At 54.6% G+C, this 27,545-nt stretch overlaps 2 protein-coding genes across 11 annotated transcripts; both read right to left on the bottom strand.

The window, feature by feature from the left end:
- Positions 1-139: 139 nt before the first annotated feature.
- FANCG (FA complementation group G) lies at positions 140-10,827 on the bottom strand. Of its 6 annotated transcripts, none has more exons than XM_049794965.1 (14): positions 10,746-10,827; positions 10,090-10,186; positions 9,224-9,355; positions 8,377-8,570; positions 7,544-7,697; positions 6,224-6,354; positions 5,695-5,841; positions 4,719-4,879; positions 4,411-4,477; positions 3,289-3,626; positions 3,072-3,127; positions 2,348-2,485; positions 747-879; positions 140-397 (listed from the first exon to the last, which is right to left on the bottom strand). In XM_049794965.1, the coding sequence occupies exons 1-14, from the start codon at positions 10,761-10,763 to the stop codon at positions 181-183; spliced, it is 1,983 nt and encodes a 660-aa protein (XP_049650922.1). In that variant the 5' UTR covers positions 10,764-10,827; the 3' UTR covers positions 140-180. The 6 variants fall into 6 exon arrangements, with proteins under 6 accessions (XP_049650922.1, XP_049650921.1, XP_049650924.1 ...); XM_049794964.1 differs by lacking the exon at positions 10,746-10,827 and adding an exon at positions 10,399-10,485; XM_049794967.1 differs by lacking the exons at positions 5,695-5,841; positions 10,746-10,827 and adding an exon at positions 10,399-10,485.
- PIGO (phosphatidylinositol glycan anchor biosynthesis class O) lies at positions 10,828-27,238 on the bottom strand. 5 transcript variants are annotated; one of them, XR_007505068.1, is made up of 12 exons: positions 27,154-27,238; positions 26,165-26,658; positions 24,659-24,802; positions 23,389-23,512; positions 22,242-22,401; positions 21,590-21,763; positions 18,106-19,678; positions 17,385-17,588; positions 16,872-17,074; positions 16,005-16,075; positions 14,708-15,408; positions 10,828-11,089 (listed from the first exon to the last, which is right to left on the bottom strand). XR_007505068.1 is itself a non-coding variant. In XM_049794960.1 (11 exons), the coding sequence occupies exons 2-11, from the start codon at positions 26,655-26,657 to the stop codon at positions 15,288-15,290; spliced, it is 3,267 nt and encodes a 1,088-aa protein (XP_049650917.1). In that variant the 5' UTR covers position 26,658; positions 27,154-27,238; the 3' UTR covers positions 10,828-15,287. The 5 variants fall into 5 exon arrangements, 4 of the variants coding, with proteins under 4 accessions (XP_049650917.1, XP_049650918.1, XP_049650919.1 ...); XM_049794960.1 differs by having other exon boundaries at positions 10,828-15,408; XM_049794961.1 differs by lacking the exons at positions 10,828-11,089; positions 14,708-15,408; positions 16,005-16,075 and adding an exon at positions 17,174-17,315 and having other exon boundaries at positions 16,898-17,074.
- Between the last annotated feature and the right edge of the window lie 307 nt (positions 27,239-27,545).

The following is a 27,545-nucleotide window of genomic DNA, read 5'->3' as shown; positions in this document are numbered from 1 at the left end:
GCACAGAGGATGATGGTATCTCTGCCCTTGCTCTCCCACACACCCAGGGCACAGCCCGTGGGCTCACAGCAGCTCCAGGCAGTGTCAAGGCCGTGACTGCACAGGTTTGCTCTGGAAAAAGGAGACAGAAAAACTTAAACTATTTAGAGCTGAGGCTTTTATTAGAAAAGGAGATCTGTTTCAGTCATTTGGGAATCCAGCTTTATCCAAGAGCAATTCTGAGTCTTGGAGGGGGTCCTTAAAGGCCTCGTGCCAGCCCGGTGCAGGGAGACTGACTGGGTTAGCTTGAGGGGTCCCAGCTGTCGTGGCAAGGTAATCCTGTATGCTTCTGGCAAGAGAATCACTGTGGGGGAACATCGCCTGCTTCAGACACGAAACCAGGTACAAAGGGAAGGACCTGAAAGAGAAGGAAGCATTGCAGCAGCCAGGACTGCAGCATTCTCTTGCCCTGGTCTGACTAGGAAGTTCGCTTCCCGTGTGCTGTGCAGAGCCCTTGGCTCTGCCCCCAGCCTCTGCCGTCCCATTTGGCTCTGTGTTGGCTCTTTTTGTGTCCTGGGGAGTCCCTGGAGAGCCACAGCCCATGGTGTCTCAGAGAAGACGTGGGGGGAAGATCCTCAGATGCATCTGAGCTGTGGGTGCAGGCTAGCAGGAGCTGAGCTAAACTGTCCACACAGCTTGAAACACGGTCTACGCTGCTGGAGCTCCCTTGTGTGGCCAGCTTTGATCCTACCTATCCCTCTACACACCTTCCCCGTCCTTCCTGCTGCCCATCCTCCTCAGGGGGGCTCTGGGAGAACTTCTGCCAGTGAGCAGCCGCCTCCTGCTTTCGATTCAGCTTCCACAAGGCCTGCACCAGGTAGGAGGCAGCAGCTGGGTCACCTGCAAGACACCAAGAGGAATTCAGCCCTTAGCAGGGGAGGGGCAGGTCCCTCCCCAGCACTGCTGTGGGTTGCAGGGTGTTGCAAAAGAAGCTTAGAAGCCGGATGAGGGAGGTGAGCATGAGGAGAGGTGGTGTAATGGGGAGGAGACCGTCCCAGCTGTGTCACAGGCTCTAATTAACCCTGGGGCTGGCAGCCAAGGCAGATGGCACCAGCCCTGCAGCACAGTCAGCCACATCTCTGTTTGGACAGAGGTTGGGGTTTTTCTTGCAGGCAGGTCTGCACCTCCAAAGGGAGGGAGCCTCAGTCAGGACTGGGACCAGCAGGTTTGGCAGATCCTAGCAAAGTTCATGCTCCTGTAGCGCGTCAGCACAGCTGGAGCACTAAACAGGGGAGGTCACCCTTGGGAGCAGCACTAGCCATGTTTGCTGCTTTTGGCTAGGATAAAGGTAATTTTCTTCACAGTAGCTAGTACTGAGCTGTGTTTTGGATTTCTGCTGAAAACAGCATTGGTAATGCTGAGATGTTTTTCTTATTGCAAAACAGTGTTTACACAGTGTCAAGGCCTTTTCTGCTCCTCACCCCACCCCACCAGTGAGCAGGCTGGGGGGGGCACAAGAAGCTGGGGGGAGGACACAGCTGACTGACCAGAGGGGTACTCCAGATCATATGATGTCATGCTTAGCATATAAAGCTGGGGGAAGAAGGAAGGGGGAGACATTTGGAGTGATTGCATTTGTCTTCCCAAGTAAGCATTATGTGTGATGGAGCCCTGCTTTCCTGGAGATGGCTGAACACCTGCCTACCCATGGGAAGTGGTGAATGAATTCCTTGTTTAGCTTTGCTTGTGTGCGTGGCTTTTACTTTATCTATTATACTGTCTTTATCTCAACCAATGAGTTTTGTCACTTTCACACTTCCAATTCTCTCCCCTATCCTACTGTGAGGAAGGCGAGTGAGCAGCTGTGTGATGCTTAGTTGCCGGCTGGGGTTAAACCACAACACCATGCCTTGGCTGTGTTCAGGACACGTATGGCTCACCACCCCTCTCCTCTGACAGGCCTCCATACTCAGCCTCTGGACTGCCAGGCGTTGGACATGCTGCTTCCTGAGATGAAGCAAGACTCCAGCTCCTCTGTTCTGGGAAAGCAGACCCTGTCTGGGAGAAAGCTGACTGGGGTTTGCACAGGAAGAAGAGAAATTTCCAAGCTATCTCAGGGCACAGGTTGTGGTCAGGGTTCCAATATGCTCCTCTGACAATAATTTTGGTCTGCTTTTCCAGGGCAGTGAGCTGACCAGGCCATGGAGAAGCATCTCAAATATGTAACTTTGCTAGTAGCCCTACTGTAGTCCTTGACATCCAAATAAGCGTGGTCTGAAGGATAAGACCTTTCTGCTGAAGACAGCAAAGCAGCCTAGTACAAATTTGTGGAAATCCCCTCTGTTCCTCACAAAAATGAGCCTCTTACCTGGCGAGATCTGCAAAGCATGCACGAAATCCAACAAGGCTTCCTTGTGCCTCCCCAGGTCCAGGAACTGCATACCTCGCCCGATGAGAGAGAGCAACCTGATCTTCTGAAGCACCTCCACTTCTGGCAGGAGGTTCTCTGCCACAGAAAGACACACGCACCTGGAGACAGCATCCTTCAGACATTCCCTCCCTTGTCCCGGCAGGCTGAGCCACGTTAGCAGTCAGGATAGGCCAAACATTTACTTGGACTGCTCATCTTCCAGCTCCCTGAACCCCCGGTGGCAGAGCTCAGCCTCTCCTCCAGGCTGGAAGAGGCCAGGAGGCAGCAGAGGGTGAGAGCAAACACCAAGAGCTTGGTACATTACATGGCTATGGTGAACAGTGACCATGGCAGCAGCCTAGCCTTTGGCTGCCCATCTGCACAACTGGTACAGATCTCTTCCCTGAAATCTGAATTGGAGAAGCTTCTTGGTTCACAGCCCATTTAACTGTCACTTAGACAGCAGGGAAGAAGGCAGAGCTGAGACAAAACCCTGCTCCAAACAAACCAGCCAGTCCCTTCAGAGGCTCCAGTGCAGTGCAGAGTTTAGCACGCTGGGACAAGTGCCTCCTGCCAGAGGTGACGCTGGGCCTGGCACCTTGCTCCTGTACCAACCACTGCCAAGCATGCAGAACCTGACCCAGCCAGGTCCCACACAGGTCCCAGCTGTGCAGCATCTTACCTGTTGGTTCAACTCCAGATCTATAAAGCTGAACTCGCAAGAGATCGCCGAGGCACCTGCAGGTGGGAGGACAGAGGAGCCTTGGTACCACTCCCGGGCTGGGAAGCCAGCTGTAGGTTGTCAGGCCAGGCCCCACACTGCCCTGCACCCTGCTCCAATGCCCACCAGCCATTGCTGCCTGCTGGGGAGGCCCCTTCTCCCAGCACAGCTTCATCACCTGCTGAATTGCGTTATGGCTTCCTTGCTTTCACCCAGCTTGGCCCATGCCCAGCCCTGGTGCAGGTATCCAGCTGCTCTCCAGGCAAGGTAGTGCAGACTCTCCTTCTTCTGGGGCAGGAGTCCACCCACCAACCCTGCCCCTGACAATGGGCACTCCGGCTGCTCCAGCCTCTCCTCCACTCGTAACATCCGTGGGATCAGGTCAGTTGTCCGGCTGATGACCTCCTCGCACACGGTTATGGCATCCTGGTGCCTCCCGGCCTGCTCCAAGGCAGACGCCGTTTCCAGGAACACCTCAGGGATCCTGGGCAGAGCGGAGCTATCATCTAGGGGCACCTGGGGAGCAAAAGCGATGGCAGTGCTCAGATGCAGAACTGCAGAGCATCCAGCCAAGCAGAATGATAGAATCGTTTAGGTTGGAAAAGGCCTTTAAGATCTTCAAGTCCAACCATCAACCCAACACCACCATGCCCACTAAACCATGTCCTGAAGTCCCTTGTCTACATTTTTTTTTTTTTTAATACCTCCAGGGATGGTGACACCACCACTACCCTGGGCAGCCTGTTCCAATACCTGACAACCTTTTCAGTAAAGAAATTTTTCCTAATGTCCAATCTAAACCTCCCCTGGCACAACCTGAGGCCATTTCCTCTCACCCTATCACTAGTTACTTGATAGAAGAGACCAGTACCCACCTCACTAATGACCCCGTGCTTACTGGGAACCTGGAGCTGCTGCCCAGCAAAGATCAGACCCACTCCCACAGACACTGGAGACTGTCGAAGGAGATAGAATCTGTGCACCGCTAACAGCTCAGCAGAGTCAAGGTGGCAAATCCCTACTCTTGAAGTGAAGGACATCCAAAACCAGGCCAATAGATGCTCCCCACAGGGAAGCAGAAACTGTTTCTCCAAATAGCAGTGGCAAGCGGTCTCTGGTGTGAATCCAAAGGCAGACATGCCACAGGTCAGAAATGCCAGCCCCCACCTCATTTCCTTCACATCTCAAACTAGACACTGAAACCTGGAGTCCAGGGATGACACCTGGGCCCAGGCCTTGCGATGGGGATCCAAACCTCATCTGCCAAGTCACCAAAGGAACTCTTCACCAGGACACCTACCTGCTGCTGCAGCCCCTCCTGAAACAGAGCCAGAAAATCCAGGTAATGTTCTACTGCATCAGCCACCCTGCAACAGGGACAGGACATGGTGTAAGGAGCAGAGGGACACCAAGAAGTGCCAGCAGCCAGGTGGAACCTGGATTGCGAGCCCACAGGCTCTACCTGCACCACATTGGCTCTGGTCGTGATGCCCATGCTTTGAGTAGACCTACAACAGCAGTACTGAACTGGACGATTTCCAGGAGCACAGAGAAAACTGCAGAGCCCAAACAAGCAGCATGTTGCAAGCAGACCAGAGGCACTGTTACCTCCCGTACTGGAGACACCGCTGTGCCAGCAGGTACTTCACTTCAGAGGGGTGGCGATGACGAAGGAGAGAAGCTAGTATTGGTGTGTCAACAAGAAGCTCTGTTCGGATTAGGAAATATGGACTAGAGGAAGCAGCTGCCGGAAGTTTTTTTCCCAGAGCCTGTGAAACAGGAACAGAAAACATGGTCAACACAACACTGGTTACGTCCCAAGCAGCTGCAATCACTTGGCACTTCTGGCATCTGGAGATGCACCCAGATGAGCAGAAGCACTGCACTTCATAAGCACAGCTACGGTTCTCTCTTGCTACGGCATAGCCGCTTCCAGGAAGAGCAACCAGGATCACACAGGGACAGGCAGACTTCTGATCTCCACACGGCATCAGGAGATTTGCAAGATCACCCAGATCACCTCAGGTTTTTAGTTCAAGGTGCTCTGAGCTGCCTGGAACACCATCTCCCATTGCAGCTGCAGACCTAGGTAAACCAGATCTTGGGCCATTCATAATGAGCGATCCCTCTCCACAGCTGTGGTTTGGATTTCAAACAGCTGAAGGGCTAACTCCATGTCTACTGCTGTGACCTGCTCCTCCCAGGCAGACCAAGGTTGCTACAACTAACGCACATCCCCTTACAGCCACAATCTGCCTTTTAAAGGCCTCTTCACTATTACATACTTCATTAAGAGACTGATACTGAGACGGGAGTGTAACCTCTTCTCCCAAGCCACTAAGAAGATGAACTGGGACGCAAAGGTCTTGCCACCTCCAACTTCCAGGTCCTGAGCAGGAATTTCAGATCTCACTAGGCTCCTTCCTGCCCACTGCTGAAGGCAGCACTGTGGCTGGATGGCTGTGGTCTACTTTGGGGACCCCTCCAGGGTCAAACAGCCCCCCAGAAGGCAGGAGCCTGCCTGAAGCTCTGTGCAGGCTCTGCTGGGCAACAATCAACCCAGAACTACAGGAAGCAGACAAACCTCGTAGAGCAGAGCCAGAGCCTCCAGCTCCGCGTTGGTCTCCCCCAGCTCACGGTACACTGCTGCTGCATGGGACAGGGCAGGAAGGCACTGGAAGTCTACCTGGAGGGCCCGCTTCAGGTGCTGAAGGGCTGTCTGAGGCTTGCCCTAGTTAGATGGGGAGAAGTGTATGTTGCAAGGACATCTTGCTGACATCTTTACTGCTCAGTGGGATCCAGATCCCAGCTCTGCTTCCCCAGCAATCTCCACTAAGCAAGGGCAGTGCTTTAGCCAAAGGCAGCTCTCCTCTGGCTGGTTTTTGAGCTTCTGTCTCTGCAGCAACCCTTTGCGCTCAGCCAAAATCTCTGCCTGGATTTGCAGCTGTCCAAGGAGGATGAGCAGAAGTTGCCCTTGTGGCCCCAAGGCCTCACCTTCCTGTAGCAGCCCAGGACCACACGGAGGCAGTGTGGACATCAGCCTCAGCCTCCCCACTCCACTCTAGGCTGCATTTCCCCTCTCCCGGCTGACAGGGGAGAGGCCCGAACATTACCATTTGCTGAGCACAGCAGCCAAGGCAGGTGTAGAGCTGGGCCAGGACCCTCTTGGAGCAGAATCCTCCCGCAGCCTCCTGAAAGAGGGAGTGGGCAGTAGCAAAGTTCCCAGCCTCCAGTTCCTGCAGCCCTAGGATAGACCAAACACCTCAGCTCTGCAGTTCCCCTTCCTGCCCCACCTGGTCGCCAAACAAGTGCACATGCCCTTTTATTCCCGGTGCCACAGGGACCTGCCAGATCTCCTCCACACCCAGCAATGCACAGCAGCATGGTGCCAAGCTGCCATCTTTGGTCTGATGGTGTTGCAAGAGAACAAGCCACGCAATGGAAACATCTAGCAGAAATAATAGCAGCTTCCAAGCCCAGATACCAAGACGCCTGCCTTGGCTGAGGACAAGAGTAGAGGTAAGTGCTGGGCAGGCCCACCTGCACATTCATCCACAGCAACAGCAGTACAGATGGGGAAGCACACACAGAATCTCAGAAAGACTTTTTCCAGCACATTTGGGCCAGTTCCCAGCAGGATGTTTTGGGATATTGATTCATTAATATTTGGTTTGGTATACGAATGGTATTTGGTTTTCCTTCAATCCCCATTTCAAGTTTTCCTCTGAGGCTGCTCTCACGTGCCTACATCATATTCTCATCTGTCACCTCCCTGCTGGAAGTGCTATTGTCACCCTAGAGGCTTTTGACAGGTCTGTGGGCAGGAGCTCCTGCCCTCCCTCCCTGCAGAAGGGCCCCGTGTCAGCCTGAGCTGAGCAAGGCAGTGCTGGCTTCCCCCAGAGCTGCTGGGGTTGTCAAGACAGTGAGCGAGGAAAAACCATGAGCGGGACAGAACACAGCAGTCAGATGAGATCAATCACCTGCTGTGACACCAGGCTACAAAGCTGCACAACAGCTTTGCGTGGCTCCCACAGCACTGTAATCCAATGGGAACAATGTGCTTGCAACAAGACAAGTGCCAGAAGACAGACAGAAGAAAGGAAAATCCTCATAATCCCCCTGCCAGTCTTCCGCTTTATACAAGATCACTGCGGGACCCAGACGCCTACCTAAAGCCACGGACAGGCAGAGGAACCCTGTGACAGTGCAGAGAAAGGCTTAGCTGGGGAAAAAGCAGAGAAGCTCTTTGGATACTGAACAGCAAAGTTGAGACCCAGAGCGTCAGCCCAGGCCCTCTTCCAAAGGAACAGCCCAGAAAACCCCAAGGGCCGGTTTGCTTGGGAGCAGAAACCAGGATAATGGCAGGGAGAGGGGGTCCTGGGACAGGAGAGCAGTGAAGGCTGTGCTGGCACGAGTACCTCCTCCACACAAACCTTGCAGGAAGGCTGCTGCAGTGCAGAGGATCTCTTTCAAGTCCTCAGTGCTCTGTACAAGGGGCAGGGAGGCCTCCTCAGCAGGTACTTGCCATGCCTTGAGCAGGGAGAGGAGTTCGTTCTCCCCCTCTCTGCAGCAAGCTCGTCCTGAGTCCTATGAAACACAGAGAAGAGAGGGCAGGGAATGCTGAAGGGAAGCAGGAGGGACTGATCCCAGGCCACAGGGAAACAGAGGTCCCACCAAACCCTTTGACAGTGCTCTCTGTGCTGAGGAGCAATATCCTACCGCTCCCTCTCTGCAGTGATTCCTGCCTGGCCCAGGGCAGCACCTCCCCACCTGAGTGAGGTGCACCTCAAGGGGTTCCTGGCAAGGCAGATCCAAGTGCTGTTGGAGAGCATTTGAAAAGGTGGAACCACTCAGCAGCCTTACAATCAGCAGGGAAGGTTCCTCCGCATCCCACTGCTTGCAGCTTGTTCCCTACAGAGGCTGCAAGTCCACCTGCAGCCCCCTTCCAGCCTGCCCAAGTCTCCTGTCTCACACCTTGGGGGCCAGGGCCCCGACAGGCAGGAGACATTCTGGGACTCGTTAACCCACTCAGGGCCATTAGGCTACGCTAGGACACCAGGGAGAGGATTACTCACGCTGACTGGGCAGTGCTGATGGGTTCAGGTTGCAAACTGTTGCTGCGGCATCTGAAGGAGTGGGGTTTATGACAAGCACGGCATTTATGCCGGCTCTACTTCTTTTAGCAAACCCATGGGTATTTATATCTGCACAGATACTCCAAGGCAGGTAACTGGAAGCTGCATAGCATCTGCCTGTATTCAGTTACCTCAGCATGGCTCAGGAGCCTGAAGAGGCCAGCGGTGCTTCCCAGGCGGCTGGCTGCCAGCCACCACGCTGCTTGCAGGGCCCCCAGTCGGTGCAAAGGTGCCTGCAGCTTTCCTGCAGTTACCTCCTGCAGGACCTTCTGCCACAGCTCCTCGGTGCTAAGATCCTGCCCATCGGCCCCACAGGCCTCCAGAACTGAGAAAAACAAAGGAAAAAACTCCAGCCATGAGACAACAGTTGGTACCCTGTAACAGACACCCTCCCAAGAGGGAGAGGAAGCCTCAAGCGAGCACTGGCTCCTCATAGTGGGGGAAGGAATGGGGTTACAGGGCTGGCCCAGCCTCGGCGGCATGGAAACCAAGCTCTCGGACAGTGGAGTTAACAGCAGCACACTCAGGAGACCACACACGGTTCAGAGCTACAATTCCAGCTCTGTGAGTCCTCCTGAGGTCATTTGCCCCCAGGCAAGCATGTGCCAACACTGCTGATCCCCCTCTGACCTACAGCCTATTTCAGTGAGTTTTCTTTGAAGACAGCACACCCTAATTAAAGAAAACGCTCATTTTCTACTGTCACTAAAACTTTGCTAGAGACTTGGCACCTTATGCCTTGAAAACCCTCATTTCCCCTAAAACCTCTGGCCCATCCCTGCAGGCAGCAGCAGGCAGACTGGCAGCTGCACATCATCCCTGGCCGCAAGCTGCCCCACCTCCTGCCCTTCCCAGCAGAGCTAGGTTTCCCTGTTCGCAGGCCCCCCACACCTCCGGCCAGTCACCGCACATCTCCAAAGCACAGAGAACGCTCACCTTGCTCCGAGGAGACCCCATACAGAGAACAAATCTCCTTACCCCTGAGGAGCCCCTGGCGTATTCCTTCTGCTTCTCCTTCAATGACAGAGTCAGATGCTCCCACAGTAAAAAGCAAGGAGTTGTAGAGGACGGTAAGCTCCAGAGGAAGGGTGGGGAGGGCAGCCGGCAGCCCTGTGACCACAGCCAACCCAACAAGAAATTGAGCTGGCTAGGAAAAACCCAACAACCATCCACGCTAATGTGTCATCACCTGGCTTTTGACAACAGAAGCGACCCAGCAAGTATTTTTTTTTTTTTTTGTTGCGGTGAGATTTAACAGCTTGGGAACTGCAGTACCTAGAGAGACAGTAGGTGTCATCTGTCCAGGTGCCGACACTGCTTTAGACATCCACTGCCTAGCTATCCAGCTGCTGCAGTCCTCCAGGACTGAGACCTTTCAGCTCTCCCAAAAGAGCATCAATAGCCTACCTTCTTCCAATACACACCCACCCTTTTGCACAGGTTTCCCACGCTGTCTTTCTCTGCCTCGCATCAGTCTTCCTCTGCACCGGGGTTGTGGCAGGGAGACCCTTCCCCAGCTTCCCAGGACAAAAGCTGCCTCGTTTTTTCGAGAAACCCCCAAACTCTGCCCACATGCCCCAGCAGATTTAGGTAGAGGTTGGAGCTGGGTCTTAATTCCTTTGCAGGTCCAGTTCAGCTTCGGGCAGGGGAGGACGTTCCCCGCCCCCAACCTTCAGAAGTTTGTTTCCAGCACCGGGATACTGGAGCGGTAGCCCAGTAAACACTAGTTCCCCGGGGACCGGTGCTTCCAGGACCACACGCCTCGGGTCCGGGACGGCAGCAGGAGGGACAGTGAAGGCAAGGCGCGGGGCAGGCCGGCCCCAGCTAGCCGGACCGCTACTCACCCCATATCCTTCGCAGCAGCTCCCTGAAGCCGTCTCGCTGCTGTCGCACCTCCCGCTCTGCCGCTCCGCCGGGCCCCGGGCCCGAGCACCGGGCCGCCTGCAAGGGGGACACTGAAGGAGACACGACGGCACCGGCCCGGGACGCGGCACCCCCACGCCCCCCGTCCGCCTCCCGCCCCGCGGCCGACGGGCAGGCTGCGGCCTAGCCCCGGGCGGCGGCGTTCTTCACGGTAACCGGCACCGGAGACGGACCGCTGGCGGAAAGGCCAACCCCGGGGCTCAGGGAACGGCAGAGGGGATCCGTCTCACCCGCCAGCGCCTGGCCAGGGTCTGGCTCTCGGCGGCCCAGGCCTGCAGGCAGCCCGGCTCCGCGGCCTCCCTGCGCCGCCGCTTCATGGCCGCGGCCGCCGCCGCTCTCTTCCCGCCGACTGCCGGGCGGGATGGAGCGGAAGCCGCGGTCGCCAAGGCAACGACCGGGCGGGAGAGAAGGGGCGGAGCCAGCCTCCGTCCCGCCAGAAAGGTGGTGGCCGACGAGGACCAAACCTCGGCGCTAGGACAAAACCCCGCTGGGGTGTGGATGGGGACGGGGAGAGCCGGGGCTGGCCTGGGGGGGGGGTGCGAAGGAGGAGACGACCACCGCCCGCCTTGGATCGCACCCTTTTATTTGCAGACATCTGTTTCACAGCCGCGTGGAGCCCCGCGCCACCCTCGGACAGCAAATCCCTCCCCACCCCCCGCCCCCCCAATTAATTACTTAATTAGTCATTTAATAACGAAGCGACCCCTCTCCGGCTGCCTCCCGCGCGGTGCAGCCCTCGGCGAGGCAGGTCAGCGGCGAGGGGCACCGGCGCCGAGGACGGCGGCAGGCCGGAGGCGAAGCTGTCGGAGGAACGGGTGCTGCCGACGCATCTGGGTTTTGGTGGGTTTTTTTCTGAAGGAAAAAAGGGTTCTAGTTCCTAGCAGAGCCTCAAGCATCACTTCCACCGTCCTGGTGTAGCTGCTGAATGGGAACAAAAGCATTAACAGCCAGATATGTAGAGATACCCAGGGAAGTGGAGCACCATGCTGCATGCAAAGCTTCCAAACTGCTTTCCAGAACTGAGTCCATCCCCTTTTTTTATCCCGAATGGGGTACTGAGGCACAGAGAGGTTAACAATGAAAAATAAAACAACAATCTTGCTCCAAGCCATGTGGTGGGTAAGGTCAGAGCTTGGGGGAGAAGGCAGCGCTCCCCAGCCCTGTTTCCCCGAGGGGAAGGGGAGACACACACGCCGAGAACGTGACCATGCCTTGGCGTAAATAAGCGGCCTGAAGCGTTGAGGGGAAAAGAGAGAGACAGGATGGAGAAACAGGCGTGGGAACGGAGATACATCGAGCCCTGACCTCCCCGCAGCCCTTGGATCAGAGCGGGGCCAGCGCCACAGATCAGAGCGGGGAGACGCTCCCAACAGCCACAACCTTTCACAGTGGTGGCGGCTGCCCTTTTCCAGGTGACACATCATCCTGCCTCCAGCCTGAGCCAGGGAAGTTTCCCAGTGGAGCTCTCCCCTGCCCAGAGGGACAGGGCGCTGGGCAGGAGCCCTGCCAAGGAGCGCACACACAACACTTGCAAAAGCCCAAAGCGCAGCAGCTTTCTGGAGTGCGGGATGGAAACCGCTCTGCTGAGCAGGCTGAGGATGACTGATCAGCAAACGCAGCCATGTCTTCTCTGGCATCAGCAGCACGTCCTGCTTCCAAGGTCGGCCAGGCCTTGGACCAACGTTAACTCCGTCATCCCTGGCACACTCAGGAGAATAGCAGCCAAACAATCAGCTTGAGGGCAGCTGGGGAAGGCCAGCAAAGACTAAAAAAGTCAATCAAAGAAAGCAAGAGCATCTTCATCCCTTGGAAAACTCATCTTCTTGAATCTGAATTCTTTGGTGCAGCGGCCAGTCTGCCTTGGCTAAGCAGCTAGCACTCCTTGGCATCTCCGCAGTCACAAGAATGTACTTGCAGCTTTGTTACCGCAAGGTTTTGTTTGGTCTCCGGTGAGGTAAGTGTGCATGTTTTCATGGCGCTGCAGCTCTGCTGCTCTGCCCTGGCCTCCAGGGGCCGTGAGCCCACAGCCCCAGCAGGAAGGCAGAGGGGTGATACGGAGGGATGAGGAGAGAATGCCCAAGTGCCGGCTGAGCGGTCCGACCACAAACAATGGGCTGGACAGGCTCAGCAGCATTGTCGTGAGTACTGAAAGAGGAACTAGTACCAGAGATGGGAGAGAAGGAAGCCCAGGGGCCTGGGTGGCAGCTGCGGGGACGTCAAGGGCCAGTTCTACAGCATTAGTGACCATAAGGATTTCTGCCAGCACAAATACATGCAGGCAGCAAGCTCCCAACCAGGTTACAAGGTTACAACAAGACCTATTTGGGCTCCAGCCTTGGGGTTTAGCAACATATATTATCTTGACTAACCACACATTAAATGAAAATTCACTGGGTAGCTGCTACTTCCATTCCCTTCCTCCTATCCACACTGGTGCACCCCTCACCCATCAGCATGGCCCCCTCAGCACCAAGAACCACATTGTTATCCATTAATATGTATGATATGATTTAAATAACCAGGGAAATGCTGAAGTCCTGTGTACAGCCCCCATCTGTTAATATTTAAAATAGGGAAACAATAACTAGACATGATTTAGGGCTTAAGAACTACCTACTAGATAATGGGGTTTTATGTTTATGTCCAAAAAGGTTACAGATTGTGGTCTGGTCACTAAACCTTGAAGAACCACTTGGAACTGCAAAGATTACAGAAGAAGTAGGTAAAAGGTAATTCCTACATGGAGAGATCGTGACCACCAACTCACTGACCACTTACTCAAATAATTACCACCTACTCAAAAGAAGACAATGAAGAAAAAAGACAGTCTGTGCACTAATTTGCAAGGGGCAAAGAAGAAAGAACCAAGCCTGAAGGAAAATAGCAATGAATCTGTAGTTAAGTGTATAAATGTCAGAATTTTTGAGACAAGGGTGTGCTGTCTTGAGACAGACAACCATTCATACGCATCAATGAAATTAATTTGAAAATACCTTGACTCTGTGTTACTGGCTTGCACACCAGGTAAATGAACCCCATCTGTGGGACAACAACATGGCCACCAAGGAGTCATGGTATAGAGCAAATAACCTATTTTTAAGGGTGGGACTGCATAAGCCCATCAAATTGTGGGATGACACATTCCTGCCCACTCCAGCTTCCCCTGCTGCATGCTGCTACCCCTTACCTTGCACTAGCACTGGTGTGCATACATCCAGGTGGCGAGGCAGCCCAGGAGTCATGCCAGCTACAAACCAGTCTCTGGTTGTGTTGGGCGAAAATAAGCAGGATAGGCCCATAGGGCAGGAGAGATGAGAGGCCAAGGTGGGAGAGCACAGCCAGCAGGTCAGAAAGAGGCCAGACAATGGAAATCCAAAATTAGAGCAGTTTAAGCTTTCCTGGAATTGCACTCTAACACCTGAGCAAGCATTTTGCAGGGGTAAAATATAGAACTAATCCTGCCCTCAAGAGCCGTTTTCCACAGTGACTGAGCACTTGGGCATAACAGCAAGAATTGAAAACATGAGAGAGGTGATGAGATGCTTTCCCTGGGACTCTCCAGGGCAGAGGATAGGAAGAGCCTGGAGTTACACTAGCAGTCTGCAGTGAGGAATTCTTAATAGGGGCAGTCATGGTGCATGAGTTAAAAAAAAAAATGGTATCAGATCAAAAATCAGTACAGGAATCCCAGGCAAGCTGTCCTCAGCGCTTTCCAGAGGGGAAAGAGACAAAAGGTTTCATAGCACCAAGTAATACCACAGTGGTTCAAGGCAGTAAGGAATCCCAGCTCCCATCGAAACTGCAGGGGGAACTTAGCTGGGATGTGGCCAGGCACCATAGTCACTGTCTTCTTCCTCTACCCGTAAAGAAATATGTCTCTTGACTGTGAGCAGTCAAGGGTGGGTTTGGGGTAGCTCACTTGTAGCATAAAGTCCCACACAGAACACCAAGGTCAAGAAGGAGTTAAGCACCAAATATGCCATCACAGATGCCATTGGCTGCAGTGCATCGGATCCCTTCAGGGTGACATAACCCCCAGCACATACCCAGAGATCAGTGAGTTAAGCCACCTCCCAGAAGAGTTGTCACCCGCTCAGGGCTTTCAAACAGCTGTTCCTAGGCACTGGACCTCACACCAAGGCCACTCTTACAGTTGGGACAGCTACTCCAGATTCCCCTTTCCTCTTGACCAGACCCAATATGGGGGTGAACCAATGTTCTGTCACTGCATCCTGCTGCATCTCAACTGTTCACAATCAATAGCTGGCATCCAGCACCACACGCTTAGGAAGAGATTGAGAGCCCCAGCTGCTACAGCCCAGCCCACAGGTATACTGACAGGCCAAGAGCACGAGTGGAGAGTTTCTTGGTCATGGACAGAATTCTCCCTGCTGCCATCCCCGCAACAAGCCAAGCTTGCTCAGGCTGTACGAGGCAGCCCAGAGTGCTCCCCACTGCCCTTTGTGGGGCTAAGGAAGACCAGAAAAATGGGAGTGAGTGTAGGGCAGGAGAGGCCTCACTACAGAGCAACCAACTCACTTTACAGAGGAGCAGCTGCCACCAAGACCCCAGGAACCATCTGCATGTGTAACCATGTGCACTTTGATTCCGGCGTGAAAACTGAGCATGCAAAGAGAAGTGGTGGCTGCAGGACTTTCCCTCTCCTCGCAGCCTCCTCTCCCCTCCTCAGCAGGTTCCTCCCTGTGAGTCACTGTCTCTGCACAAGCAAGGTGACACCTTGCTGGCCACTGAAGCTGACCAGCTGCACAATGGGGACAGTTGTCAGGAAAGTAGCAGCAAGACCCCCGGTTGGTGTTTCTCCAGAGGTGCACTTCAGGACTCTTGCTTCTTGGGCTCCTGCAGCAGAGTCCTCCTGCTGCCAACAAATGCCCAGAGAGAGCTCTGACCTCCACTGCTGAGAAACACCACCACTATGGTGGAGAACAGTTCGCTCCAGTACTTTTGTGCAGCGCTGAGGCAAGGAGCTGGGGATAATCCCTGACTGCTGTCAGCAGGCACTCGTTGCTGGTGGCTCATGTACCCTTCCTGGCCCGAGGGAGGCAAGGAGACAACCACAGCCTCGGCCGATGAGCAGGTCGGGTTCCCCACATCTCCAGTGCTACCTGAGCTGAAGCTGGCTGAACCAGGTGCTGACGGCACAGTCCACACGCATCACCAGGGAGATCCCCAGCAGCAGGCAGATGCTGCTCACCATGAAGCCCAGTGACTCAAAGAGGAACCTGCGGGCACAACAGACATGGTAAGGATATCACAGCCAGCATGCCTGCAAAGACAGGCTGCTACTCTCACTCCCAGCAGACTGATTTTCCTGACAGTGAGAGGCTGGTAGCACCCCAGATCCTAAAACCTGAATTACATGCACTCCCCAGCAGTTGCTGCCTGCAACCTGGAAGCCAAGCACACCTCTGGTTTAGAGGCTGCTCAGGACAACACCCAGGTTGGATTTTGAATCTTTCAGAGGCCAAGGCCACATCACACTCCTACTAGCCCAAAGGTTTGCTAGTTTAGCATTTCTGGGTTTACCACTTCTGGTCTGGTATCCTTACCTTTGGCTCTCTGCCCTGAATATCCTTAGCTTGCAGGTGGACTCTGTGTGTCCTTAGAAATCAAGATAAGGACAAATTTCTAGGTTCTAGCTCAAGTCCAGCTTCTGAACTTGAAGCAGGAATTAGTTAAGGACAGTCCTACAGCCTCTGCTAGGTAAGAAGCCAGAAGATCGATCACAGGGTCTCTTCCAGCATTACTGCCTATGAACTCAAGTTAAGATGTCAGGGATGAGCCCTAACCCAGCATCAGAGCAACTTCTGGGACTTACTTTGGGGCAAAGACCTTCCAGACCATGAGGTGCCTCCTGAGGATCATAGCTGCACAAACACAGGCCAGAAGCTGTGGGGGAGATCAGGAAAAACAAGTTACAAGTGACTCTGGAGAGACCTCCTGGGCACTAGGTTCACCTCTGAAGTTGGTACTAAACTGCACACATCTGAGAGGTTGGTACAGCGCACAACAGGAAAAAGCAAGCATCCCAAAAAAGGACTCCCTTCCATTGTGTCCTCAAGTCAGGAAACACAAGCAGCTTGGGGTGCACGCAGGCCCTCCTGGGGCCAGACTGGGACAGCACAGAGGAGGACTCACACTGTGGCTAACCTGACCTAATATTTCACTGAAAGGGGCACTCCTGCTCTCCTGCTGCAGGGTGTGCCCCCTGCCTTGCACTGTCTCTGGTCTGACCACACAGGAGAATGATTTGCAGGGCTAAACCCCAGAAAGCTATTAACTTCATTCGTGGGATTAAATTTCTGGTGTTTAGCTCCCTGTATCACCACAGCACAGGATCAGATAAAAAACAGAGCTGGTGCAAAATAGATAGGCATTGTTGGGAAGAAGGGGAGCAGGATTACAACCCTGCAGTTTCTGAACAGACACTCCCACTCTGGGCAGATGGGTACAAAAAGCAGCCTAATCCATACCGTGGCTTCCGTGCTGGAGCCCATCCCAAAGCACAGAGCAAAAGGCACAGCTGAGAACAGGACCTGTGCAGCTGATCTTCCACCTGCAACCAGACATAGCACCCCTGGGCCTGTCTGTCCACTTTCTCTCATTGCCGTGCCCCACGGTTTGCACAACACACCAATTTCCTCTTAGACAGCCTTCCTCACAGCCATCCTGCCTCTGTCCATACCTGTGTCCCAAGGACAAAGAGGTACTTCAGCCCCAGCTGCAGCAGAGCAGTGGAGAACTTCTCTGGGGACTCCCGCAGTCTCATCTCCATCATGTGCTCCTCCACCTCCTGCAGCTCCTCCTGGGGCTCCTTCTTGGGCTTCTTCCTCTGCGAGCTGGGCATCTCACACACAAAGGGCCAAAGCAGGAGCAGAGGGCAGCCGACTACCTCAAGGACAAAGGCACATGAAGTTACTGGAGCCCAGGAGGTGAGGAGCAGTCTAGGCTCCACCATCATGCCCTGGACGTGCAGGCAGCATATACCCCAGTTCCAGTTTGCTGTTCAGGCGCAACTGCATGGAGGCTGCAGGCCACGGGCAGCTCTGTGGCCCCAGAAGGGGACAGCAAGGATGTTGCTGTTCAGCTGGTGCTGGAGCCTTCAACACCTCGTGCTCAGCCTGCAAACCTCCAGACAAGGCAAAGCGGTGAGCCGTGCCTGCTCAGGCTCAACAGCCCAAGAAGAAACTGAAATTACCTGCAAAAAGGATATGGGAGGCAAACGTGTTGGCGCCCACCAGGACAGCAGGCAGGAGGTTTGTGCTGTGGTCGAGGTGGAAGCCCACAAAGGCTGCATTCCAGTGGATGGCTGGGAAAATGGGCTGGTGGCCTGTGGAATAGAAGAACTGGGAAGCAGCAAGGAGCCAGGAGATGACTGCATACCAGGGCACCGAAAAAGGCTCTGAGAGATAAAAAAATATTTAAAAAGAGAGAGAGAGAGAGATCAGCATCAAGGAACAAGACAGTTCGTCGGCAAAAAAAACCCTACTGACTTTTCTTCCAGGTTCTCTTTCCATGCTCTCTCTTTTGAGAGACACTAGCCAGGCAGGCTCCCACCACAGATACAGCGAGGGGCCAAGCATTCCCTCTGCTGCTTGTCCTGCTACTGGACTCTGTCAGCAGCAATGGGGTTTGGTGGCTGCTTGCACCCTGGGAAGAAGGGATGGGTGTAGAGCCCCCTCCCCTGACACAAGGGACTCCGCCTCCTCCCATGTTATGTCCCTGCTGCACACATCTCTCTTCTACTAGAGGATTTAAGCAGCTCTAAAAAAGCTAGGCGGATCCCCTGAGGATCAGTGCACTGCCATTCCCCAAGAGCAGAGACTGGACCCTGCCTCTCCCACTGGAAATAAGACAAGGTCACTGCACGTAAGGCCCAGGTTGCACATCCAGAGGATGTTCTACTGAGCCTGACTCACCAGCATCTCCAGCAAGGCCTTTGGCACGGGTGTGGATGTGCAGCAGCACAAAGGCCTCCAGGAAGAGGAGAAGGAAGGCAAGACTCAACCGCTCACTGTGCAGAAGCATCAAGAGGAAGCCCAGCAGGGTGAGTGCTATGACCAGAGCTGCTGAGTACACGCTGCCCAGCCCATACGCTGCGACAATGGCCTTGCAGCTGCCCCGCTCCAGGCGGCTCTTCTGAGACTCCTGCATCCTCTTGTAGATCTGAGGGATGACGTGGAGGAAGTCGACTTCAGAGCTGGGAACCCCCAGGTAAGGAGTGACGATGGATCCTGCTGACTCCCGTGTGTCCTTTGCAAACACTGTCATGGGATTGCACAGCAGGAGCAGCAGCCCCACAGATGCTAGTCCATAGACAGCCCATGGAAAGGCAACAACTGCCACCTGCACCAGCTCCTGCAGCTTGCCAAGAGAGTCGTCAGCACTGGAGGCAACAGCCCAGTAGCAGGCAATGCAGAGGACCACCAGTGGGAAACACCAGCGCACAAAGAGCACGAGGGGATCCGAGCTGTTCAGGTTGCCGTAGTGTCGCAGCCAGCTCCGCACTGCATAGACCAGACCAGCCAGCAAGGCCACGCACAGGAGGTAGAAGAGGTTCTTGGCCCGTGTGTTTCTCAGGCTGGCAAGGGGGGAGAGGAAAAGAGAGGGCCGGCACTGAGGGATTTCTTCGCGGCACTGATGGAAGAAACCGGAGAGGCGCACGCAGACCAGGAGCATGGCCACGAGACACAGCAAGTACCAGATCTCTCTCCGATAAGAAGAAAAGCCAAGGAGCTGCTGCTTGGGGCCTTCTGGCACAGTCAGACGACCATCCCAGTGGAGCTTCCCTACTAGCAACATCACCAGTGAGGCCAGCAGGAATGGGGCTACCCGGGCCTCAGCCACCACAAAGCTATCAGAGAACATAGCTCCGCAGCGGAAGAGCAGGATGCCCATGGGGAATGCCAGCCTCAGCCACGCTCGCAGCCTCTGCCTCAGGCTAATGGTGGCCAAGGGTGGCTGACTGCCCACCAAATGGGCTCGCTTGGGATACTGGCCCCACCAGTGCCAGAAAAAACCCAGCTGAGAAGCAGCAGCTGCCCATGACAACACCAGGAGGAGATCCAGCCCCTCCTGGGTGAATGCATGGGCCAGTCCAAGCAGAACAGCCACCACGAGGCCCCATAGCAGCGGGTACAGGAGGCAGCTACGATAGAAAGAGCCTGATGATGCGGCCAGCTCTGAGGCCACATAGCAGAGCAAGCAGGAAACAGCAATAAGGGTGCAGCCCCCCACCATACGCAGGGGATTGAAGCGTGCCCAGGACTGGGTGCACACAGCCCGTGCCTCTCGCAGGTAGAGCTGGAAGCGACTGATGAGGCTTCCGAGCCTGGACTCCAGCTCTGGAGGCACCAGCGTCTCCCCCTGCACCTGGGCCAAGAGCTGAGTGTGCTCCTCCATGGCACCGGAGACGAGCTCCTGTAGGCGCTGGAGCTGCTCTGCTGGCAGGTCCTGAGCCACCAGCGAGTAGGAGTGCAGGAACCGGTCCACCTACAGAAGGGACACAGGGTTAGACAGTGGCACTGGGACCACTAGGACCAGGTTTCAGTGCCTCACACAGCCCCTTCAGAACGGAAACAGCCCCAATCTGCCAACCCCTGCCAGGACAGACCTGTCCCCAGTCACATCGCCCAGGGCTAGTCAGCCAAATCCAGGATGTGAACAGCAGGAAGCACAATCCCTCTACCAAAGTGACATCCCTCTCAAGTGATGTATACATCCCCACAGCCACTCTGACTCCTCTCAGTTCTTCACCTGCAGGTGCACCTCTGGTAATGCTGTCCACCACTAAGGGCTTTTATACAGAGCCTTTGGTAACAATAAGGCAAACATCCCCCAGAAGTTCGAGTCACTACTAGCTATTAATCTGCACCCAACGTCGACTTCTACGTTGTTTGTCTGAGAATAGACATCAAATTAAAGAGCTTATAGTGGGTCAAATCAAACTGCTCCCTCTTCTTCAATACAGGCATGTTAACACACTGTACCATGGGCTAAGGAGAGCTCATTCTGCTTCCTACTTCAAGAGGACAGACACAGAGGCAGCTATGATCCCAAAGTCATAAAAAAAGTCTTACAAGGGCATTACCAGGGCAGGGCACCTGTACAAACATCCAGTTGCTCAGCAGTGTAGATCTGCTCAAGCCCTGAAACACATGAGTATCTTCACATGCCTTCCAGTTGCCTCAGAGCACAGGCAGAATCAGTCTGCCACTGCCCATGAATGACAAACAGATGCAGCAGCTCTCTCACAGGCCTGCGTGACCTCCCCGGTATGCAAAAGCTTCTTCAACACCAATGTGATCAAGACAGCAACCCCCTCAGACAAAGGAGTGCAAATATTTAAACAGGCAGGAGTGGATAACGCTAATTCTTAATAGATGATGATCGATATCTTCAGTGACTAATGGACAGTAACGTACATTATCACCTTTAAATGACAAAGCACTGTGCTGCTCTATAAATACACAGCAGAGAGGCTGAACATTTCTGTCTTCCCATCAGCAATCATATCCTCTCCAGCTCCTCATTGACTTGCACCAGTGGTGTCCACCTGGCACAAAGAGTTGCTGGCTGGGGGCTGGAAGAGATATTCTTGCGCTCCTAGCAGTCCAGAGGTCCCTCAAAGGCAGGCTGACACGCAGCTCAGACACGTGCCTGGCAGCGTGTGTGGCAAATCTGGCTCTGTAGCATGCCCAGAGCCACAACAGACGGCTCTCATGTCCTCCATAGAGGCTCTGGCTTGCCCTGGCACATGGCCCATTCCATTGCCTGGGCTTCTTTTATACCTGGTATAGTCACTCTCATTCAAGTTTTGCCATTCAGCTCTTGGGGTTCTGTATTTTGTTGCCCTTGGTGTAAACTCTTCCTTCTCTATCCCACTTTACTGTCACCTGTTAGATGGCATTTCTTTTATTTAGTCCTTCATTACTGTTTTCCTTCTGCCACTGATCTAGAATAGCTTTTTTAGCTAAGGCTGTTTCTCCTCCAGAACTGAAGCAGCATCAAAACATCCATTTGTACTCCTGAATCTCCATTAATGAGACTTGCCCCTAGTCGTCTTCAGCCTTGAGGAACCAGCCTCCCCAGTTACCAAATCCACCTCTAACCATCTGGGACCAACCCTCACCCTGAAGCAAATGCCACCTTACCAGCCAGTATTTTCCACACCACAGCACTCACCACCAAGCACTAAACAGGTATCTCTCTTTTCTCTTTTGGGAAAAATGGTGCCACCCTTTACTGGAGCAAACACTGCAAGGAGGTAACTCTTCAATGTAAGCTCCCCACGAAGATAATGTCATGTCCCCACCCCACCTCCACCAAACAAAAGAGGTCTGTGCTTAGAAAGACATTCCTTCTCTTCTCTAGTTCAATGGGGAGGCCCACTGTGGGCCGTACCTGTTTGGCATTGATGTGATAGACTGAAAGCTGCTGCAAGGCTGTAGACACAGCGTCGCCATCCCCGGAGAACAGCTCAGCCATCACCTCCCCGATGTTACTGTAGGGGATGGGCACACCCAGCAGCAGGGCCACAGTGGGTACCAGGTTCACCTGGGGAACAGCCTCAGGCTCCTGAAGAGGCAAGGGAGGAATCAGAAATTTGGAAAGAACACAGCAACACAGCTTTTTACTCGGGTTAGAGGACGATGGGGAAGACATCCCTATTCAGAGGGGAACCGGGGGAAGCCAGGTGTGGGAAAACACAGGGGAAGGCAGAGGCACAGCTCTGCCCTCCCTAAGTACCCTGTGGAGGGGAGGATGCCTGCTGGGACCTGCAGGTCCTTGGGTATGGCCCCAGCTGTCTAACAGCTCACTTGGCCCCATGCAAACACCCCTCACAGCTGGAGGGGCCTGAACATGGGTCCCAAACACTTCAGTCACCTGCATCCTGTGTCAGCCTTTCCACTGTTCTCTCGGGAAAGATGAGACTCCCTACCCCTCTCAATCTAAACAATCCCAATCGAACCGTTGCTCTCTGTAATGCCAGGATGCAGTTTTCAACCCAGATGCCACCTCAGGTAGTGACAGCTAAGGATCAGCTTCTTCTCACCTCTGGAGGGCTAGTGCCAAACAGGGGTGTTTTGCTGTACACAAACAGTGCCGCATTCACTTCCTTCTCGCTGTCGCCGCCATGGTCTCCAGTCTCTGTCATGCCGTGGTCCCCAGCCACCAGAAGGAGGGTGTCATTCCCCAGGTGATCCACCAAGGACCTGTCACCAGGATAAGGAGGGTCAAATCCTATCTGGGCAGGGGCTCAAATAGCCCAGGTGGGAGTGTACCTGTCCCCACCAAGCTTGACTGCACCACAGAGGTAAAGCCCACAAAAGGATATGAGCAAAACTACATGCTGACGCAGAGCTGTAACAACTGAGCCAGGTACCAGGGCAATGGATTCTTTAACACCAAAGAAAATTCAGAGCCCTGAGAGAGAGTGGACTGAGCTTGCTTAGGTCCCCAGTGAACGGTGGCTGGCTCCTCAGTGCCTTCAGGCATCTTGACAAAATGCAATTCAGAAGAAAGTTTCCCAAGAGGAACAAATTTTAGGCTGCTTCTATTTGAGTATTGTAAATTGCATTATGTTGTGCAAGCAATCTCCTACTTTTAAGGAAAAAAGAGGCAGTAGGGATGACACAATATATAGTGCACTCTCAGATGCAGCAGGACAAGTTACCCACTCCTTCTAGCAGCAAAATTTAAAGCAGTCCTAAGAATCAAAAGCCGCAGCATTTTGGGCTGATGCAGGGCTGTGTGATCAGGATTCCTGGATCCCATTCTGCCCTCTGACACAAAGGTGCAACTCACAGGCCTGTGCAGTAAACGCAGCATTCCCTAGCCAGGGTCTTCCCAGTGCTTCTCAAACAATAGCCAAACCTCAGTGTGATAGTCTCCATTTTAAAGATGGAAAGAGTGAGGCTCAGCTATACCACCACCTGATGGTTTGGTTGAGAACCAAGGCTTCAAGAACTGAAGACAGCCTTACCTCTGAAACCAAACCTCTCATGAACATGTGTCTATGCAACCGATACTGCCCCACAGCGGGGGTTTCAGCTGCTGCTAGCCAAAGCTGCTCTCCATGTTAACAGGCACAGTAAGCATCCCCTGTTGCCCTCCGCATCTGCAAACTCCCTGGGAAGGCCCCACCAAGCCTGGCTGAAGGAAGAGGCCAGCTGGCAACCCCCCACCGCCACACTAATCACCTGAGCATCTCATTCATCTGGGTGAGCTTCTTAGCCATTTCAGGGTGGTCAGGTCCATGTTTGTGCCCACAGTGGTCCACGCCGAGGAAGTGAGCAATCAGCACGTCCCATTCACCACTGTCCACTGCAGAACAAGAGCAGCCTTACCATACACTAGCCTGGGATTCAGGCATGGGCTCTATGGCTGGATCCTCCTGCCAGAGCCTTCTGGTTGCCTATGGAAACTGCTGTTTCTTCCCCTCCTTCCATTGTCACTCCCAGCTCTCAAGTAGATAGATGCAGTTTTTAACAGAGGCACACTCTTTGTTTGCGGGTGTCTGGGTGCAATGCCACGGGGAGCTTCACACCTGGGAAGCAGCCCAGTACCCATAGGTTTTGTTCACCACCCCTCAGGAGAGGAATGGCCCAGTGTCACCCACACCACTGTGAAATACCCTTAACTCAAACTGCCGCAAACTGAGCTAAACCAAGGAGATGCTTAAGAAAAGGAGAATCCAGAACTCCAGTCCCTCCCTGGAGGTATTTCACGTCAGACTCATCAACGTGACCCTCTGCATCCCTCTCAAGACACAGGCCTGGCACACTGACGCTGTGCCTTGCTAGAAAGTTATCCTGGCCTCTCCCCTCGGCTTGACACATGACAACCAACATATTTGGAGTTAAATGATGAACTGCAGCTCTCCCACAAGGCACAAGGACTTCCCCATGAAAGGCCACTGCACCCTTGATTCACTTAGATTCATACACAGATAAAGCCAACAGCATTTTCCTCAGTCCCAGGACCTCAGGGAAGAGTCTGAAATCACCTAAAATTCACAAACCAATCTCACACTTCACCTTCTTCCCAAGACTAGAAGCCACCGATGCTCTGCTGAGAGCAGTGCTGTGCCCCAGCCTCCCGGCAGGTAGCTGCACTGTTGTGTTTTTCCCAGAGCACTGTGTGCCTGCCCGGGCAGCTATGTGTCAATGTTAAGCTGCTCCTTCCTGGCAGTGTATTTCTAGGACAGATGTAGAAGTCTAGCCTCATCCCATCAAGCTGCACTCTCTCCCAAATGGAGGAAAGGTACTTACAGAAACATTTTACGGGCCCCAAAAATGGCTTATCTGTGGAAATCCAGCTACAAAAATCCACTGTAATCCCTGGGCCGCAGTGTGTGACTGTCCAGTGCCACTCAGTAACAGAAAAAACTCTTCAGTCCTACCCCAAACTTGCAGCAGGACCCCCGCATGAGTAAAGGGTTACCCAGGCCCTGGGGGAAGAGCTGCTTACCAGTCGGATAGAGATGCTGCAGGATCCCATCATCCACAGTGTGAAGGTCCTTCACGTTAAAAGAAGGGAAGAAATACGAGCGGAAAAACTTCTTTGGGAAGAGTCCTTCCCAAGTGTCATCACCCATGAAGACCACTCTCCTTCCTGAGGCAGCAAGAAAGGAATTAATGAGAGCAGGGAGCCCACGCAAGTCATGCTGTTACCCTCACTAGCTCAAAGAGCCTGGGCAGATCCAGGTCAGGGTCTGGAGCACTGGGTCCTCTCCAAACCACACTCAAAACCTACCTAAAATTAAAATTACTATCTGGCTGGAAATGAGTTTGAATACAGGGAGTGACCAGCCCTGTTTCTAAGGCTACAAGTGCCCCCCACACCAAACCCACCTGCAACTCATCGTTGACCTCTGACACGTCACTGCTGCAGAAAGACCCATGGGTTGAAAGGGCCAGGAAGCATGCAGGTACCCATCCATACTACAGCAGCACTTAAAAAGGTGCAGTGCAAAGCAGACAAACCCTCACCCAACGCCCATGACCCCACTGTAAAACACAAGGCAGTAGATGGCTGCTGACAAGGGCTGAGTAGAAGCTGTGGGTCCTGGGCTCTGGGCTCTGACTTGAAACACATCGGTGGTGGGTTTCATAGGCAGAAAAGAGAAGGCAAAAGCACTGATGTTTCCTGCTGCCCTCACTCTGCTTGTCCTGCCTGCCACCAGCACACCCTCCGTGTTTCCACAAAGCCTCTCCAGCCTGGGAGCAGGAACCATTTCCTCTGGCGTGGAGTCGCCACTGTTTTTCACCTTGGACGATTTACTGTGTTTGCCCACCTTACTTGCACACAGGGGAGCATCACCTCATTCCAGACACTGGTATTTGTGCCATTCTGAGCCTTGGAAGGAAATCTCTCTAGGTAACAGAAGACTGAGTCCTGTCCCTTTCTCTCTATTCCATCATCCCACCGTTACAGGCCCTTTACAGCTGCACTAAGCACGCCACGGCGGCACCAAGCTACACAGAAAATGTGACGGGGTGACTGCCAAATAGCAGCAGGCAGCTAGCCAGGCACGCTTGCTGCCTGAGTGACACCCCACAGCACACCTGGCACCAGCTCCTCCCTCGTCACGCGTCTCAGCTGAACGCAAACACAACACGACACGACTGACTGCCCTTGGCTTTGTAGCGCCGTTCCTGGCAGTGACCTTGTGACATTCACCGTCAGTACAGCCACTTTTCACCTACTTTCTCATCGTCTTTGAAGGTGATGATGAAGATGAAGCCATGGTCCCAGCTACTTCTTACTCCTAGTACATAATGGGGAAACCCTGCCTGCCTGACAGCTCTGTCTGAGACAACTGTCATTTGAGTAGGGCAAAAGAATTAGCTGACGGGGCGGAGGTGTTGTAAGCAGTTACCTTCCCAGGGAGAGGGGAATAAAGGTCCCACGTGAGCGCTGACCACAGGCTTGCATGTGCCCTGTCCCAGCAGGACACCGCCACTGCCCACCTACCATTCTGCACCAGCTGTGCCAGCAGGTTGTCCTCTTGGATCGCATAGGTGGCGAAGTTGCTGCCCACGTCGATGAAAGTGGGCAGCGAGCCGGTGGTGAGGCCCTTGATGCGCTGCATGGTGGCTGTGGGGGGATCGGCTCGGAAGCGGTAGAGGCGGGCATGGCGGGGTTGGGAGGTTGCGAGACGATGCAGGAAACTCAGCTTGTTCTCATAGGGCAGCGGGCTGGCCTTGGCTGGGTTAAAGCGGGCAAACTCAAAACTGAGAGCATCAATGATGACAAGCACAGCCTTGGCAAAGCGCTGGGGTGCCCAACAGGAGCCTGGTGGGAGGCTCTGCCTCTCCCAGGGTGGTGGCACGAGCGGGTCTGAGCAGGAACTGCTGCTGGCGAGCTCGATCCGGGTGAGCAGGAAGCCGCTCATGAAAAGGCCGATACCAGCAAAAAAGAGAAAGCAGACCCAGGCCAGGAAGAGCAGCACTGGCCACCGCTGCATCCTAGGGGTAAGGACAAGCAAGCTCAGCCCCCTGCAGCTCTACCCGGGCCAGCACCCACCCCTGGCCGCTACCCTGCGCCCCGACACCCCTCACACCCACCGGTCCCAGCCCCTGCGCCCTAACCGCCCCGCACCTCCCTGTACCCCACCGCCCTGCGGCACGCCCCCCCGCCTCGACTTCCAGGCCTCTCCCTGGCATCCCCTCCCCCCCCCAAAACCAGGCAGCACCCCGACCCCCGGGCCGCCACCTGACACCCGAACACCCCCCCCCCCCAACTCGCACTCCCCAGACACGACCTGTCATCCCCCCCCGCCAGCCCCTCGGCTTCCCTCACAGGCCCTCACTCCCAGCGGCCACCCCCCACCCAGCGGCCACACCCCCCCCCCCCCAGCCGCCACCCGACCTTCTCACGCCCTCCCCCAGCCCCTCTCGGTCCCCCCTGACACCCCCAGTCCCCCCGACGGCCCCCCCACATTCCTTCCCCCCCCATCGTACCTGCGGCCACCGCGGCCCGGCGCCCACCGCCGCCCTCCCGTCCCCCGCCCGGAAGAGCCTCGCGTGGCATCGACGGCCCGAGAGCGGCGTCACGGCCAACGGCTGGCGGCGGCACCGCCCCCTAGCGGCCGGGAGCTGCCCGGGGGGTCCTCACTTGCCTCGGCGTGGGGGGACCCCCGAGCACCGCCGCCCACCCACCCAACCACCACCTCCCCCCCGCAATGAATTAATCGCCAGAGACGTTCCCTCCCTGCCGTGCGCGCTATAGAGAAGGCACAACCGCACACCACAGGGGCAGCTACCGGGAGAGCGAGGGGACGACGACGGGAGCTCACGTCCCAGAGAGGGGTACTCCGCCCCCCCAAAGAGAGGGGTCCCCCCCCATCAGCCCC

The sequence above is a fragment of the Accipiter gentilis genome, chromosome Z, assembly GCF_929443795.1.
Source record: "Accipiter gentilis chromosome Z, bAccGen1.1, whole genome shotgun sequence".
Taxonomy (NCBI): domain Eukaryota; kingdom Metazoa; phylum Chordata; class Aves; order Accipitriformes; family Accipitridae; genus Astur; species Astur gentilis.
This window is presented reverse-complemented; position numbering and strand designations above follow the sequence as displayed.

What these genes read in the sequence shown, in the direction of transcription:
- FANCG (XM_049794964.1), bottom strand. Translation starts at nt 10,485, where the DNA reads ATGAAGCGGCGGCGCAGGGAGGCCGCGGAGCCGGGCTGCCTGCAGGCC. An exon ending in GCTGCTGCGAAGGATATGGG is followed by an intron (nt 9,356 to 10,089) that starts GTGAGTAGCGGT and finishes CTGTGGTCACAG; the next exon opens with GGCTGCCGGCTGCCCTCCCC. An exon ending in AGGAGGGGCTGCAGCAGCAG is followed by an intron (nt 3,627 to 4,410) that starts GTAGGTGTCCTG and finishes TTTGCTCCCCAG; the next exon opens with GTGCCCCTAGATGATAGCTC.
- PIGO (XM_049794960.1), bottom strand. Translation starts at nt 26,657, where the DNA reads ATGCAGCGGTGGCCAGTGCTGCTCTTCCTGGCCTGGGTCTGCTTTCTC. An exon ending in TTGGCACTAGCCCTCCAGAG is followed by an intron (nt 21,764 to 22,241) that starts GTGAGAAGAAGC and finishes TTGCCTCTTCAG; the next exon opens with GAGCCTGAGGCTGTTCCCCA. An exon ending in ATCACATCAATGCCAAACAG is followed by an intron (nt 19,679 to 21,589) that starts GTACGGCCCACA and finishes TCCCTTCTGTAG; the next exon opens with GTGGACCGGTTCCTGCACTC.